The 16,232-nt window shown below is 36.0% G+C and overlaps 1 protein-coding gene across 1 annotated transcript in view; it reads right to left on the bottom strand.

Moving 5' to 3' along the window:
- APOB (apolipoprotein B) overlaps window positions 1-15,834 on the bottom strand; it is a 35,598-nt gene extending 19,764 nt beyond the window's left edge. Inside the window, 17 exon segments of the mRNA XM_005485102.4 lie at window positions 744-911; window positions 1,666-1,857; window positions 2,151-2,327; window positions 2,866-3,103; window positions 3,439-3,650; window positions 5,111-5,257; window positions 5,464-5,581; window positions 5,750-5,977; window positions 6,762-6,981; window positions 7,703-7,788; window positions 7,976-8,100; window positions 9,060-9,215; window positions 9,401-9,554; window positions 10,565-10,710; window positions 11,572-11,687; window positions 14,289-14,327; window positions 15,677-15,834. Of these exon segments, the coding sequence (XP_005485159.4) occupies window positions 744-911; window positions 1,666-1,857; window positions 2,151-2,327; window positions 2,866-3,103; window positions 3,439-3,650; window positions 5,111-5,257; window positions 5,464-5,581; window positions 5,750-5,977; window positions 6,762-6,981; window positions 7,703-7,788; window positions 7,976-8,100; window positions 9,060-9,215; window positions 9,401-9,554; window positions 10,565-10,710; window positions 11,572-11,687; window positions 14,289-14,327; window positions 15,677-15,734 (2,580 nt within the window). The 5' untranslated portion in view covers window positions 15,735-15,834.
- Window positions 15,835-16,232: the final 398 nt, after the last annotated feature.

Genomic DNA, 16,232 nt, shown 5'->3' with positions numbered 1-16,232 from the left:
GAAAGGACAGAATGCAAAATTCTGGAAAGTATTCCAAAGCTAACTGAAGGGCAACAAGTACTAAATTTGAGAATTTATTTATTATTTTGATTTAGATCTTGTATATGGTAGAAAATGAAAAGTTTAGATTAACTGACACTAATAAGAAATTCTTAGAAAATATTGATTAAGTTACAGCAAGATAGTTATTAGAACTGTAAAAAAGAATGGAAAATTTATTTTCTTTTAATTTTAAGTGGATAATGAATTTTGTGTCACATGCTTTTTTTCTTGCTACAATTTTAAGATGTTCCCTCTCAGGTGAAAAAATATTTTACTTGACTCAATTTTCAATATTTCTTTTAACTGCTAATCAAATTTTTCTCTTTGAATTGGCCCCAACAAAATGTTTTGTTTACTTTTAGGCTCAAACAGCAAATTCACATAGTGTAGCTTTTCTACTGTTGTATTTTGAGTGCAAGGGGAGAGAAATAAACAGATCAAAAAGTGTTATTTTTGAAAGAGTGATTGAAATACTTTTAATTCATACATTTTATTATGTCTCATTTGTAATTTATTATATGTATTACTTAATCTAATTTAAATGTCATCCACAAATTACCAAAGACCTCCAATGAGTTAGGGTTTTTAATATTGAGAACATTTTGCAATCATTAAAATGCTTCTAGTGTTACAGTTTAACCCATAAATTAAAATGTAGATTATTAAAAGGAGCAAAAATATAGACAACTATTGGAACTTACGCTTTTTTGATGAAGCTTTGCAGCTACTCTTGCCCCAGGTGTTGCTATTCCAGACAAGGCAAACTTCAATTGCAAACCTGCTCCAGTTGGAAGCTCAAACTCATTGTCCATGAATATGTAGTGGACAAATAGATCCCTGTCAACACCTTTTGAGATGGCTTGTGCAATCTGGGAAACAAACAAGGAAATGAACACTAACAAATCTTTGGAATATGAACATTTTGTACTTTTCAAACTGATCAGGGAATGATTGCAACTCTATAATCCAAAAGTTAACTTTATATGGAGTAAGAATCTAACTTCCACAGATTCACTGCTTCAAAAAATATACTAAAAACTGTCAGCAAAAGCTGAAATTTTAATTAATAGCAGATTTTTTACCAGCCTTGACACACACAGGTTGTCTACCTTAACATACACATACAAAGGTGAATTGGTTTAGATACCATGTAATATTCTGGTTTCCCCAAAGATAATGGCAAAGCATTATTTTACTTCAATGAAAGAAGGATATTACCAAATATTCCCAAAATTTACTACATATTTTCTTTTTAACTTGACAAGGATGACATTTTTAATATTAACACATATTTACATAATTTAAAATTTAGTCATGTAACTTAATAGCCAGTACCAAAGTTTCGGGAATTGTTCCAGTAGATGTCCTAATAATACAATATGATCTGAACTTTCCCTTTTTTCTTCCCCTCACCAATCCTCCAGGAGGATGCCACATGGTTACTGGGGAGTCTTCATAGTTTTCTCAGTCCTTCTACATAAGCCTGGGTATTTTATTTTAAATAATTATATTTTCATGCTGGTATCAAATATTTTTGCATAATAGTTAAATACAATCTAAATCTTAAAAAAATCTGTTAAAAAAAAAAGGTTGATAATGCACATTGCTACATCAGAAACATACCATTTCAGGAACAGTCTGAAGAGTTTTAACACTCCTTAAAATCAAGCTTCCCAGCAGTTTAAAATCATTGAGTTTCATGTACCCAAGTTCTTCTCCCAGGATCCTTAGATACGCTCTTCCTTCTGGAGCTTGTTTGCTGCTCAATTCTTTTATCAGTTTTTCAAGGTTAAGTATTATTCCTTTCGCAATATCCTGAAAATTCAGTCAGAAAGCAATAAAACAGACTTATATGAAGTATGAAATGTCATATATCTAGAACAGGTACTTCATGAAGGCCAGCTATTCTGCACATGCACTTATAGATTTCTCCCCACACAGAGGTCCCTCCAAATACAATTAAGAAACCATGCTGTTAAATAACATTAAGGATTTCTGTTTATCTCACAATAGAGTAGAAGGAACATATAGAGTAAAGAACTAAGTGCTGTGATTACTGTGTAAAGATAGGAATGCTGTGCTGCACAGAGAATGTTTTCAAGCTGTACCTGATCCTGCTTGCCATCCTGTGAGTAACCAAAATAGTCAAAAAGTGCCTTGGAAACCTTCTCTGGCACTTTGCCATCAACCCAGTACAAGGCCTTGGTTGCAGTGTCTGGGAAAAATCCATTCTCTCCAAACAATGCTTCCACTGTTGGTTCAAATCCCTTTCCATCCAAGCCAAGCTGAAATGAACAGAAAGGACAACGTATAACTGAGACAGTTGCCTCCTTTTCTTTGGAACTTTACAACAAGTAGACTTTCTGGGGAGCAAAAAATGCATTTAAAGTGTATCCTAGAAGCCCATGACTCTTAACAGAAGATATGGAAACTATGTCTTATAATTGATTTTATCTCTATGGTGAGGTTCAACAAAAAATATCTGCATTGGTTGTATCTCACTTAAAATCTACTATGAGTACTTAAGTGTGCCAGTGATGATTCATTAGCACAAAGTCAGTGTGTTATGGATGGGTTCATTTTACCCTGAGCCCTTTAATAACTTCCACAGGGTCGTCCATCCAGTCAGTGGCAAGTGACATCACATAATGGATGGCTTGCTCTAAAGTCCATTGAGACAAAATCAAAGTACCCTTGAAGTCACAGTGATTTCTCCCAAGGCTTGTAAAAAAAATACATTATTCACAGAAAGTTGTTATAAGAAAACAGAAATGAGAAAGAAAGCAGCTGAATACTAGCAAATGTTTTTGGTAATTGTTGTACCTCAAAGACATCACTTGGGTTGAATCCATAGGCATGCAGGGTGGTTTTCAGCATGGTCTCTTTAGGAATATAGCTGTTTGGATCAAATATCACGTTTCCTTCTACTTTGGCAGAGATGGGGTCAATTCCAGGTACAGAAACTCTTTTTGAAATCTGATAATTTTGTGAGAATTTTCTGAAATCTTTGGCTGTTGGGAGCTGATTTCCTTTCAGAGCTTCTTCAACTTGGCTTTTTAGACTAGGGAAGAGGATAGCAATTAAAATATGATTAGTATATATTCCATACACTCATTTAGTCTTAGTTAATGTTTTTTTAATGCCTTTGCAGACATTCATACAGCTGTGTTGATTGCTAATGGGTAGGTCTCTGCACATATTTAACAGTAAACATAAGACTTAAGGAAAAGACTATAATCTGGCACTGTCCTGACAAAGCCAGTTTACTCAGCTCATGTGCTTGTCCAAATAAACAGAAAAACCAGTCCAAAACTGCACTGCTAGATAACTACTACTGCAGCTATGGCAAAACTGTTTTCTTCCAATGAGACCAATATAGACCTAAATTTCACTTACTCTTCGATGCCCAGTTCTTCAGAGTCCAGGATGTTTGCAATGTGTGAGGCAATAAAGCTTTTCACCTGCTCACTCTTCTCCTTTGTGAGGACTCTCAAAATCTTTGCAAGATCACTTGGAGAGGGATTTTTCATCACTAGGAGATAGGCTGCTAGACGTTTGTCTGCGGGTGCATCCAGTTCTTGGAATGCTTTGAGAAGGGCTGAACGGTCCTACACAAATAGAGAGAGGTTTGCATTGATGAACTGGCTCACGGATGATATTGCTAAACCCTTTTGGGGATATATAGGGTGAAATAATCACAGAATATTCTTGACTGGAAGGGACCCATAAGGATCACCAGTCCAAGTCTTTAGTGACTGCATACCTATTTTTATACCTTATTTCTACAGCCTATCACAATAGTTTTTTTGAAGTTATTTTGTTAAACTTTCTTTTGCTAGAAAACATCATAGGAATTACGGCTTTATTGAAAGTGATTTTCATAGAATCAGAGGATCACAAAATCATTTGTATTGGAAGGGACCTTTAAGAACCATCTAGTTCCAGTTCCTCTGCCATGGGCAGGGACACCTTTCACTGGACCAGGCTGCTCAAACCCCTCTCTAACCTGGCCTTGGACACTTCCAGAGATGGGGCATCCACAGCTTCTCTGAGCCAGAGCCTCACCACCCCCACAGTAAAGAATTTATTTCTAATGTCTAATATAAAACTACTCTCTTTTAATAGGAGCACATTCTCCCTTGTCCTGTCACTAAATGATCCTATAAATAGTCTCTCTTATCCTTTATTTTCTTATATTTTTAATTTACGCTTCCCCTCTTTTTTCTCTTTATCTTTTTTGTTTGCTTTTTTTTATCTTTTATTTTTTATCTTGTACATACAGGTTACACTTTTACTTAAGAATTCTGATTTTTGATAATTGGAAATCATGTGTGCAGACAAACTATCAAAATTTGGAAAAAAAATCATTCAATTTAGGAAAAGGAGATGCTCAAAATCTACTGCTGCAGGAAAAATAAAAAAACATAATTTAAAACTAAGTAATAATTAAAAAATTTAAATGTATAAAACTGAATCTGAGGATATGAGTTTCAGGTGTTTCCAGTCTCCCAGACTTTTTAAGCCTTATCTGGAAATGAGAGCATATCTTTTAGAGATGAAATTTTTCAATATTGAAACTATCTCACCATACTGAGCAGAAATGTTCTGTTTAATGATACCTATTTTGTAAGGGATGCTGTAATGTCACTGCATTGTAAACACACATCTACCCAGTACTGTTAACAATGACGACAAAATGCAAGTATAAAATAGGGACATGACTTTTTTCTTAGTTGAATACATTTAAGTCTGGGGTAATTTCTTAGTTAACACCACTTTTAAATAAGCAGAAGACACTTAAGACACTAAAAGGAACAGATTTGGTCTTCCCATTTAAACTGAGAATAACTAGACAAAGAAACTGCATCTCAAAAGAGCAACACCCACTACACCAGGAGGTTTCCCAGCTATGTGTATGGAAACTTACTAAAGGGGTTCTGAAAACTGGAGCCAGCTAAAAGGGAGACAGCAGAATTTAAAAAATGGGAATAGCTTTGCATATTCAATAACTCCTGTGAACAGTCAAAGTGAACTGAGACAGTTTATCCTGGTTCTTGCACCGATTTACCTCTTCAGTAATTGTCATTTTCCTGAATGCCTGGATGGCCGCTTTCTGAACTGAAAGTGATGCAGCTTCATTTCTGATGCATGTCTTCAGAGAAGATTTCACACTGGGTTTAGCTTTCTCCATTACTGCACCCATGTTTCCAATAGCCTGGCAGTGACGAAAACACAGAAAGATGATAAAAACTTCCTCTCCACCAAGAGAAGTAATGTGATAATAAATATCATATCATATCATATATATCATAGATTATCATATAATATCTTATAATATCTTATAATATCATATCATATAATACAATTTAATATTAGTATTATAATAATAGCCTGCATAAGGAAAGAAGGAAATAAAAATACCCGAAGTGTGAGGTATGTGAGTTCATCTTCCCCAGAACAATCAGTGCCAAGCAGTGATACCATGAAGTCTGCAACATCTGCTATTTCTTCTGTCACAATCTTCTTCTGATTGTAGAACCTAAAGAAATAGATAAACACATCAGAAACAGAAGAGGAAATTGGGAAATGTCTACATTTTATTCCTAAAGGGCAAATACATGAAAATAAAAATAAAACAAAAGTGAACATTCTTTGGGTTTACTCAGAGCACTGTAATTTTGTATGATTGCATACTATCCTTACTTACTTAGTAACAGAATGACTCAAGCCATAGAATGAAGCTCTACTTGGCTGATACTGGGCCATGTTAAGAATTTCCCGTATTCTTTGTGGAGTTGGAGAAGGCAACAGTCCCAGGGTGTATGTGACCAGGTCTGCCACAAGTGGATTCACATTTCCAGTTCTCAGGATTTGAAGGATTGCACTGTAGCACTCTGGAGTCCCACACTGGGCCAGGGCCTGGACAGTGATGGAGCTGAAAGGAGAAGAGATTACTTTTATTAATTAATTACTTGTTTGCAGTTATTGCTGCATGTTGACTGTTTGAAACAAACATATGGCAGGTTTATTAAGGTGTTTTAATAGAAATGATGTAAGCTTATGTGTGTCAGGAAGCAAATTATGTAAATTCTTACCAAAAAAGAAGTTTCTTAGTTTTACAAGTTATACTAATAACCCAATTAAATTAGAACAAGTATTAATGATATGATCATTACATGGACATATCTTTTTTTTTTTTCCTTCAGAACAGACTTTTCCACAACTTTAAGTATTATCATCTAATATATTGACCCAGACTGAGGCTCTAGCTCCTTTACAGATGGAGGACATAAAGGATATGTAAACTGGCTCAAGTCCAGCTCGGACAAAAGAGTAAGGGTGTGGAGTGGAGGGCAGGGTCAGACCAAACAGTAGCACTCTTCCATGTGAAGTCTCGCACTCAAAACTGTGTTCTGTGCTATAAGTTACATTTGGGGGTTTGGAATTACAGCCATTGTCTTTGAGCAAAGCTGCATGAAAGATATTTGGCTATAAAAACACATCCAAAGGATTGTGTCAGGCACACACAGTTGGCCTGAGGCTCCCTTCCTTATTTACCTCAATGTATAGTTCTTATGACACTTATCTTTCTGAAAGACACTCATTACATCCAATACATCTCTAATTTAAAACAATTTACAGCAAATCGTCAACCATAGCACGGTTTTGCTGTGGCATTGATGTATATTGCTTTTGCACTGTGAACTGCTCAAACACACCTTGAGGTTTCCATCATCTTTGGTACAAGAAGGCCAAGAGTGCTGTTATGCAAACTCCTCAGCCCAGAAACAAATCTGTAAAAGAGTCTTGCTCTCTGCTGGTTCTCCTGGGAGGCTGCAAGTTTCTGAATTTCCTGCAGGGTTTTCAGAACAGCATCACCCTCCCTGGACAGTTTGGCATCTGTTCTTTCCAGTGCAAGTCCCTTCTCTTCCAGTGCATCTAGAAATTGGAAAAAAAATGCATTCTTTATGTCTTTGTCAGGGAGCTATGTTAATTTTTATCTTCTGTCATACATTCAGTATAAATACAAAGTCTGTACATTATTTAAAAACTGTTGAACAGTTTACAAAAATAATGATGTAGAATTTCATATAATTGTCCCAAAAGTTGAATATTTGTATACATTATTTTGTATTTTAATGAAGATTATTCCTTAACACCTCTCAGATTAGCATATTTTTCTTTTTAAAATTTTAATAAATATATGTTGTAAGAAGTATTTTATGACTGGGATTAACAGGTCAGAAAAGTATGTTTCAGAACAAAATATGTAGTAATAATGGATTGTTTACATTTGGCACTGAAGTGAAAAGATGCTTAAGAAATCATGGGTCGCTAAAAAGGGTTCATTTAACTAATTTCCAATAAGATTAAAATTACTTTTCAAGCAAATTATATATTTTTAATTTTTAAAGAATAATTTTAAAATTAAAATGAAAACACAAAGATTATTTAAAATTAGGGGTGTATTTAAACTTCTCAGGTTTTCTCATTTTATACTCAAACTTTTCCCTACTAAGTTGGTAAAATTTCATTTAAAATGATGAGTTTATTTGGTCCCCTCATCTTTAATTAATTAACTATAAAAAAATTCACAAAAAAATGTTCCCTGTATTTGTATTTGTCTCTGTATTTATAATATTGAGAACTGCAGCTATACCTCCATCAAAATTCTTGTTAGTGATCTTTGGGGTATCTTCAAGCTTTAGAGTCTGGTTGACCTCTGTCATGACACCATAGCGATTTCTAGGAAAGAAAGACAAATTTAGTGCTTTAGTTAAGTCCAAGTGCTTTTATAAGGTCTTGACAGGCCTCCTGCCTTCTTAAAAACAAAATGTCCATTTAGGGATGAAGTCAGGGCAGAATGTGATACATCACCATTTAAAATGGATATTTATAAATATAGGCTAATGATAAATAGTGAGCAACCTACTTGTATGAGGAAGGCAGAAACAGGTGTTTTTCACTGCAGACAACATCTCTTATGTGCCTTTTCTTTGCATCAATATTGTAATGACAGAACTGAGTGCTCTTCAGAAGGGCAGATAATGGGGTGCTCTGTAAAATAAACAGTTTGACAGCTTACTGAGTAGAATGGGAAGCAATCATGGTTTTAAAGGTTGACACAGTTTTACTGTAAGATCAACAGTTACATATTGGAAATGGAGGCGCATAACTGGAATCACAAAAGACAAAATTGTGCCAGTAATAATCTTTGGACTTAAGTCTCTTCTCAGGCAAAAATCCCACTGAAATGTTCCCTCAGGCCTTATTGAGGTGCTTGGGTTAGTAGTTACTTCATGACTGATCCCCTGCTGCCTACAATAAAGGCTCCTTCATAAAACAAATTTGTAATTTTTGGAGTAGTTCAGTCCCTTGTAACAATTGTGATGTTCAGTCTCATGACACAAACTTTAAAGATTTCTACAAAAAGCTGTAGAAGTGGCAGAAGTTATAAAATGTGTTTTCCACATTATATGAAACTTTTTTTTTTTAATTTAAAACACTCAAAAGCACAGATGCCTTCATATCAGAAAGAAATCTGACCATGTTCATGCAAGCAACTGCATCTGATCATTGAGGATTAACAGGCAGATCAAACATTTTGTCAAACCACTTACTTCAGGGCAGCTAGATCCTTATCCTCCTGGACCTTACACATACTTTAAGAGTTTTAGAGGTCTATATGTTTTAAATAAAATCGGAATTTTGAAAATTTTGACCCAATTTGGCTATGCTCTGATAGATTATTGAATAATCAATAGGACTAGCTCCATATATGAAAAGCTGTCCTTTAAAATAGAGAAGAACATTGAAGAAGGTAATCACACTCTTGCTCTGCATTGGTTTTTTTCTATTGACAACCAACAATACTGCAGTCTGATCTAAAGGAAGGGTGCAATAAAACTACGTTTTCAAAAAATAAATATAAAAGTAGCCATGGTAGTGGTTATTTATCATTTTAAGTTCTGGTGTGAAAAATGTTATATTATATATATTTTTAATGGCATACTTACTAGTCCTTTTACAATGGCAATGGGGCTGACATGATCTCTGATGGGACTGAAGCTGTCACAGCCTTTCAGGTACCTGGTAATTGAAATATCTTCTGCAACATTCCCTTTTCTGGATTTGAATTCAACTTCACTGTCACACTTTCCATACACAGTATCCTGGAAAGAAGAAAGAAGTCAATGCCTTTGCTTGTGCTGTCAGACATTTTCTGATCTACCTGCAAGGCACCCTTTCTGATCTGAATGTCCAGGGCTTTTGAAAATGATGTTCGGGAATAACTCTGTCTAGGTGAGCTTTTTTCCATTGGTTAACACAATAAAGTGAATGCTTTCAAAAGACCTACCATTGGAATTGTTTTCATGTTTTCCATCATTTCTGTTGGCACAAGGAGAGCTGAGATGATACCTCTCTTGAGATTCAGTATATTCAGAGGCTCATCCTTCTCAGGATACAGCTTGACTTTGGTTCCATCCTGAATGCTGAATTTTAGCTCATTCCTGCCCCCCAGAAAAACAAAATTAGTATGAAAACATATTAAAGCCACACAGTGAAGAACATTTTATCAATAACCTTACTGGGCTAGAGATAAAGCATCATGTTTATCTTGGTCTATCACTATTTACTATTCACTGCAGTTACTAACAGAAAGTACTACTATTAAAGCAACAAAATTCTAACCAAGGACATTTTGATTTCGCCAGATTATGTCATCTAAGGGCAAGCAAATATCAAGAGCAATGGCTGAAATTTGGAGTTGCATAAATGCAGAGAGGAGATAAACTTTTAGACTGGGATAATTATTAACTACTGCAATAAACTACGAAATGATGGAAAGAATTCACTACTAGTCTGAGTCTTTAAAGAAAACTTTAACTGTTTTCTGTAAAACATATTTTAACACTGTCTCTAGTTGGTTTGAGATCGATAACTAGTGAGACAAAATTACTGAGGCGCTGAAAAAAGCATGAAGGTGGCATGACTAAAATATGCACTGACAAGCACTAGAGACTAGCTGAGTGGAGGGAGTAGAAGAAATTACTTACAAAAGCAAATAGGTAGGGAAAAGATTAGCTACACAGACTGGGATTGGAAATCTGGACTTCAGTCTCAAATGCCTTTCTATTGCACAGTCTGTTAGCAAAGGAAAATTATCTTAAACCAGCTGAGTGCAGCCATTTGAGAATGTGCTTACAAGAAGTAATAATAATTACACTTGCAATAATCTTTTGAGCCACTACCCAACAACTTCCTGATGTAGATGACAGAAATTAAGAAACCATTCCAGGTAAAAATGTTTTATGTAAAATTCCCTTCCCTACTGGCATATGAGAACTATGTAAACTCTTCAGAGAATCAGGCATAGTTCTGCTGTGGAACCAGCTTACAAACCTATCATGTGATCATGAAATGTGTTCCATGCCTAGAAAAAACATAATCAGGATGGACTGTTTACACTGCAGCCTGTTCCATGTTAAGGTCCCAAGTATTGATAATTGACACTGCTTACTTTGACATGGCATTTGCAAAGTCCTCAGAGTTCTTGGACTTTTTCAGAATAGCCCTTCCCTCGGTGTCAACACCAAATGTCTCCCTCAGGGAGCAATGCATTGTCCTCAGAATGAAGCGGCATAGCTGGGGTACCTCCAGCTCAACCTGAAAATACAAATATTATACGTTATTCTTTTTAGCATTATCACATTTCCAGGATCACTCTGCTACTGCTTTGAAAATTCCTTGGGATTTGTAAAGTGTCAGGATCACCCTGCTACCAGCTGTTGGGAAAGACTCCAAAGTGCTCTAAACAGCTTAAGGTAATTCCATGGAGGAGATAAGAGGGCAAGTATTTGCTTGGCTAATAGCATGACATCATACTAAATGAGCAACTTAGCTTCTGAGAGTTTTGAGTATTATCACTGTATGAAAACTTGAGTCATTACACTGATCAATTTGTTTAGACTTTATCAGAACAGTATGTGCTAAATAAAAATATCTTTCACGGTTACTCCTTTTCAGGAAAAAAAAAAAAACCCACCTCAAAACCAACATTATGTTGACAAAGTTTTGGGCAAGATAAGGTGACACTGGGTAGTTAAATGGCCTATGGTTCCCTTTACTCCTACTGGCCTGATATTGTCTTGAGTTACCATCAGCAGGCTCTCATGTGATCTTCATGGCATCAATGAGTTATTTTAATTCAACTTCTAGAATGTTTGATGGAAATTGGTAGACTGAGCCTGGGAGCTAAGGAAAAATGAAGTAGCAGGTCTTGCCCCTTTCTCATGTAAAAGTACAGCCAGGGATTGAAATGCACGGGCACAGAGGTATGAAGGACTTTTGCCATCCTCAGTGCCTCTGTCTAGAACAGGGGGGGCTTAGTCTTCATGATTCTCAATATGTGCCCTCCAAAAAGATGATCTTGTTTGTAAAATCATTGAAGGATGCTCCCCAGCTGCCAGCTCCCATGCTGTTAAGTACACAGTCCCCAGCTGGGTGTATTTACTCCTCTTTGCCTACCTTGCAAGTGATCTTTGAGCCACTTCGAGAATCTGCTGTTCCTGTGATCCCACTTGATGTCTCTGCTTCATATGAGTAAACATATTTTCTCAGGGGTTTAAATCTGGTTGCATCCTCTGCAATTGGGAAAATAAGAGTGGTTTTATGACCTGGGTAGGATATGCATATGTAATCCTTACAGTGCATGCTTAGTGTTGTGTAACTAAAATAAATGCCAGAAAAAGGAAGCCTGAAGACCCATGCTCCAACTATTTCCTTATACAGAATATCTTTCAGACAGAGAAGTGATGCCTTCATGTCAGTTGGATACTTTCTGAAGCATAGGACAAAACTTCTGGGAGCAGCATAAATTTTGGGGTCCACTGCTCAGATAGGATCTGACAGTGTGACCCCACCTGTCCTTCAAATCATGCCCAAAAAGCAAATGAGAAAGACAGGAGAAAACTTGAAGTCTGAAACTGTTTAAAAACTACCCTATGGCTTCTAAATTGAGCCAATAAAATTGTAATTTTCAAATTGGTAATAAAAAGATTCCTTTCAGCTCAGATTTTTCCATCATAATGCAAATACAAGGGGCTGCTGTACCAGTCACATGACTGAGACTGAAAGCAAAAACCATAGAAATAGCCAACACACCAAAACTACCATTCCTCAATACAATTTCACCTGAATTTATGGACAATCTTTCTGCTTCAGACTCTCTGAAATATGATTTACTCTAATTCACTTATTAGATCAGAAAATTTTACTAGGGTAGATTATTTTTAATGGGCATAAGCTTTAGTTAATCGGAAAACATCCAGAATAGGTCATCATAAATTATGACCTATTAAGAGCTATTGCAGCAGGGAGTATTTCCAGAGGTGTTTCTCTTTCTATCAAAAACCTAATAGGCTTCCTAAAAAGAATGAATTCCACCTGTATTTAACCTCTCCCTGTTGCCCTCAAAACCAACCCTCTGTAATTTTAAACCCTGCAAGCACGAATGAAAGTGCTAATACAAATATAAAGAAAAAAATAGTCTCTATGTCAAATACAGAAATACAAGACATTACTTTAGTGTCTGAAATTAGTAACATAACCCGAACAATATCCTCAATAACAAATCACTCCCACTAAAACTGCAGCCATTGTTTCAAACTAAAGATGATGATCAGGCACTTGAAGTGTCTGTGTTGGAACAGTCTAGATCAATCTGAAGCAAAAATTATTGTTCCCTTGGTTCAGACTGAGCAACTCACTGGAACTGATTCTGTTGTGATCCTGAATGAAAGGTAATTTCCTAAATTGCTCCTCTGTGGTTATTTGTGACTGCCTGACTATATGCAGTCCTGATTTACTTTTATAGAAAAAACAAAGATAGGTAATGCTGGTGTAAACCCAAATACCCACCATCAAATCTGTATGACTTTGCCTGCCTGTGCTAGCAGAAGTGTAGCTTAATCTTCTTTTATCAAATCTTTGTCACATCAGAAGCCAATGGCAATGTTAACATTGCCCTTTATGTCACACCATTTCATACACAGGGAGGACAACAAATTAATACTATAAATCTCATTTCCTCACTGCACTATCACTTTTATAAGCTTTACATACTTTAGCTGAGATTATTTTCATGTAATTGCTAAACAGAATTATTGCAATAATAACTAACCGTCATACAGTAATCAGCATCTTGAAAACATTTGAGAACTAAATTAAATTATCTATTTAACCCTAGAATTAGCTGCTATTAAAAGATTTATCACTAATCCTGTCACTTTTGGCTTAGTCTCTAACTGCACTCAAAAAATTTTGAAATGCCAGTATCTATATTGCTAGAGTGAAAATTATTGCTTCATATCCTGCTTTTAAACAGAAACCAACAAAAAAGGAATAGAGAAATTATAAGCTTAGACATACACATAACAAATAAGTAATTTTTTCAAAAAATAAACAAGAAATTGGCAATGAAGCCCAGCAGTCTTTCAGGGGGTTCAGCCATCTGAAGTAAACCAAATTGCCTGGAGGTGGTGCTAAAGCACCCAACAAAGGGAGAAAAAAAGCCCCTGAAGACTAAGAACAAACTAACTCATCCAGTACTTTGACCCTGTGGTGGAACATTATGTATCTAACCGAGCAGTCAGCACCAGTCAGAGTTCATGACAAAGATAGTGCATAAAGTCAGCATTTCCTGACTCTTGGCTTGTTTAAAAAAATTGCTGTCCTTGCTGACAGAGTTGATGATTTATTCTACAGGTATTTAGTTAGAAATCTATGTGCAATTATGCGGGCTTAGCAGCAGCTGTGAAAGGTAAATAAAATGTGAGATTCAGTCCACATGGAAGTGTAGTGTACTTAACCTCACTGTTAAATCTTCACATTTGGTAACCAGGGATTTATAGGCCAAGGAATTTGCATCTGACAATTAAGAAATAAATAAAAAAAACCCAACCGAAAAACAAACCCACAAACCCAACAGAAAATAGTTTCTTTAAGAAGGTTCAGAAACTTAACCTCAGCTTGTCCAGTCTTAGGAAAGTTTTAAAATTATTTGAACCAAGCCTAATGGATAATTGAATACTTAAAATAAATGGCAAGAAGGGCTTAAGAATATTACCATCACTTTCATTTAAGTTATTTCAGAAGAAGAGATTAAGAAAACTCAGGCTTTGAAAGATGTTTTCAGTCAAAATACTGACTTAAGATAAAAAAAGGAAATGCAAAAAATCACTCACTTGAACATCCTGGATTTGCACTTTCAGGCAATTCTTCTTCTGTAAACAACCCAAACAAACAACATTAAAAACTGGAAAAGCTGTTTGCAAAAAAGTTTGTAAATCAAGACAGATAAAATGTACCATATAACACATTTTACTTTTAAATTTTGGTCCATTTGACCACACAAAAATACTGCAAAATGGATGAATGGCTATACTCTGGTTTTTTGTATGTTTAAAATGGGACAACTTTGAAGGTTAATACAAAAATTCTCTGCCAAGAAATCTTTTCTGGATATTGAGAGTTTATTCCTTGGAGGAAAAGAATGCTGGTTGGAAGCTTATTCAAGTTAAGAATTATTTGCTCCAATCAGTCTTAGATATGTTCCATATGACTCTATTTAAAAAAAAAAATTAAATTAAATTAAACATAATCTACTAAATTTTTGGCATTTATTGGATGCTATGTCATTCTTTGGGATATCACACATGAAGGCCAGCACTTTTTACAATGTTCTCTGCACACTTTCCACATTTTCATTCTGGAAATTCTAAGTAGACCACTCTATAGAAATAGACTGTAACATTAGTCACAGTAACAACAGCATCAGAAATACTACTATTGCTATGAAAATAAAATTAATAATATCATTAATAGCAATTAGAAACAAGATTTATTGTATAGCAATACATTCGTGTAACATCAGTCAGGAACAGAACATTAGTTCAAGAAAGATGTCCATATGATGAATTAGACCTTTGTATAAAACCAGACCTGAATAATTACCTCTAGACTCACTTTTCTCCTTAAGCTCCTTGAAGCCTTAGGTAACACTACCGAGCTGTATTCTAAAAAGCCACTTCTTGGGAAGCGAGGATAGCTCCCAGTCCGTAGCATCATATTGATCTCAGTTGTCTTTTCTGGTCTTAGGAAAAATCCTCTAGTGGCCTACTTCTTTTTCTGATGACTGCATCCCTTCAATACAAAATTGCATTTAAATTGCCGGCCAATACAATTTGCTGTACTGCTCTCTCTCTTCACATTTGCTGCAAAATAGGTTAGCAACAGCTGGGCCAAGTCTGCATGGTATCTCCAAGCTATGGTAGCTCCACGAGGGTTTAAAAAGACAATGCTACAGAAAAACAGTGAATGCCTCACAAATTAATGCCTTGCCTTGCAAAATACATTCAATCAAAAGCCAACAGGCAACATGAATGACTTTCCTACAATGGGATCCTCCTATGACTGCCCATTCCCATGAAGGGAAGAAATTATATCTTTGCCACGCTGCACCTTTCTAATTCTAAAAGCCTTGGTCCTTTTGACTTTTTTTTTCCAATATTGTTGTTTTATTGGGCTCATAAATAAAGCAGTAGAGATCACTGACATAAAAGAGAATACTTACGTGTGAGAACACCACTGCTAAGCAGCAGGGAGAGCAGCAAGAGCTGCACAGGGCCCATGGTGAGCCCTGGTCCCTCTTGCTGCTCTTTCTTTATCTCCTTTTTCTTCCCTCCTCAAGTCTTCCCTGCTGCCTCAGGGAGAGTGAGCCTTCTCACTTGGACCTTCATTTATATAGTCTGTAGCAAGCAGCTGAGTCAAACAGTTTAGAAAGCTCAGAGCAAATTGCCAAAGGTCCAAAGGTGAGAGTCCCAGATCCTCTCTGCGCTCCACACCATGCCCTGCTTTGGTTGCTGATAGTCACAGAAACATTTAGGTTGGAAAAAACCTCTAAGATATTGAGCTAACCTCCAGTAAACTCGGGATTCTCCAGTTAGTCAGGATTGTTCATAAATGATTGACAATGGCTCAGTGAGCACTCCTGCTAGCTCCTCATACTTCCTCCTCTGAGAATCCAAAACTATGATTTTGTGAACTCTGATTTCGTGATGAATCCCAACACTCCTAAAATACAGCGTTATCCAAGTGCCTCCTCTTCATTGACTGCATCTTCTGAAGAG

This window comes from Zonotrichia albicollis, chromosome 3 (genome assembly GCF_047830755.1).
Source record: "Zonotrichia albicollis isolate bZonAlb1 chromosome 3, bZonAlb1.hap1, whole genome shotgun sequence".
In the NCBI taxonomy this organism is placed as follows: Eukaryota; Metazoa; Chordata; class Aves; order Passeriformes; family Passerellidae; genus Zonotrichia; species Zonotrichia albicollis.
This window is presented reverse-complemented; position numbering and strand designations above follow the sequence as displayed.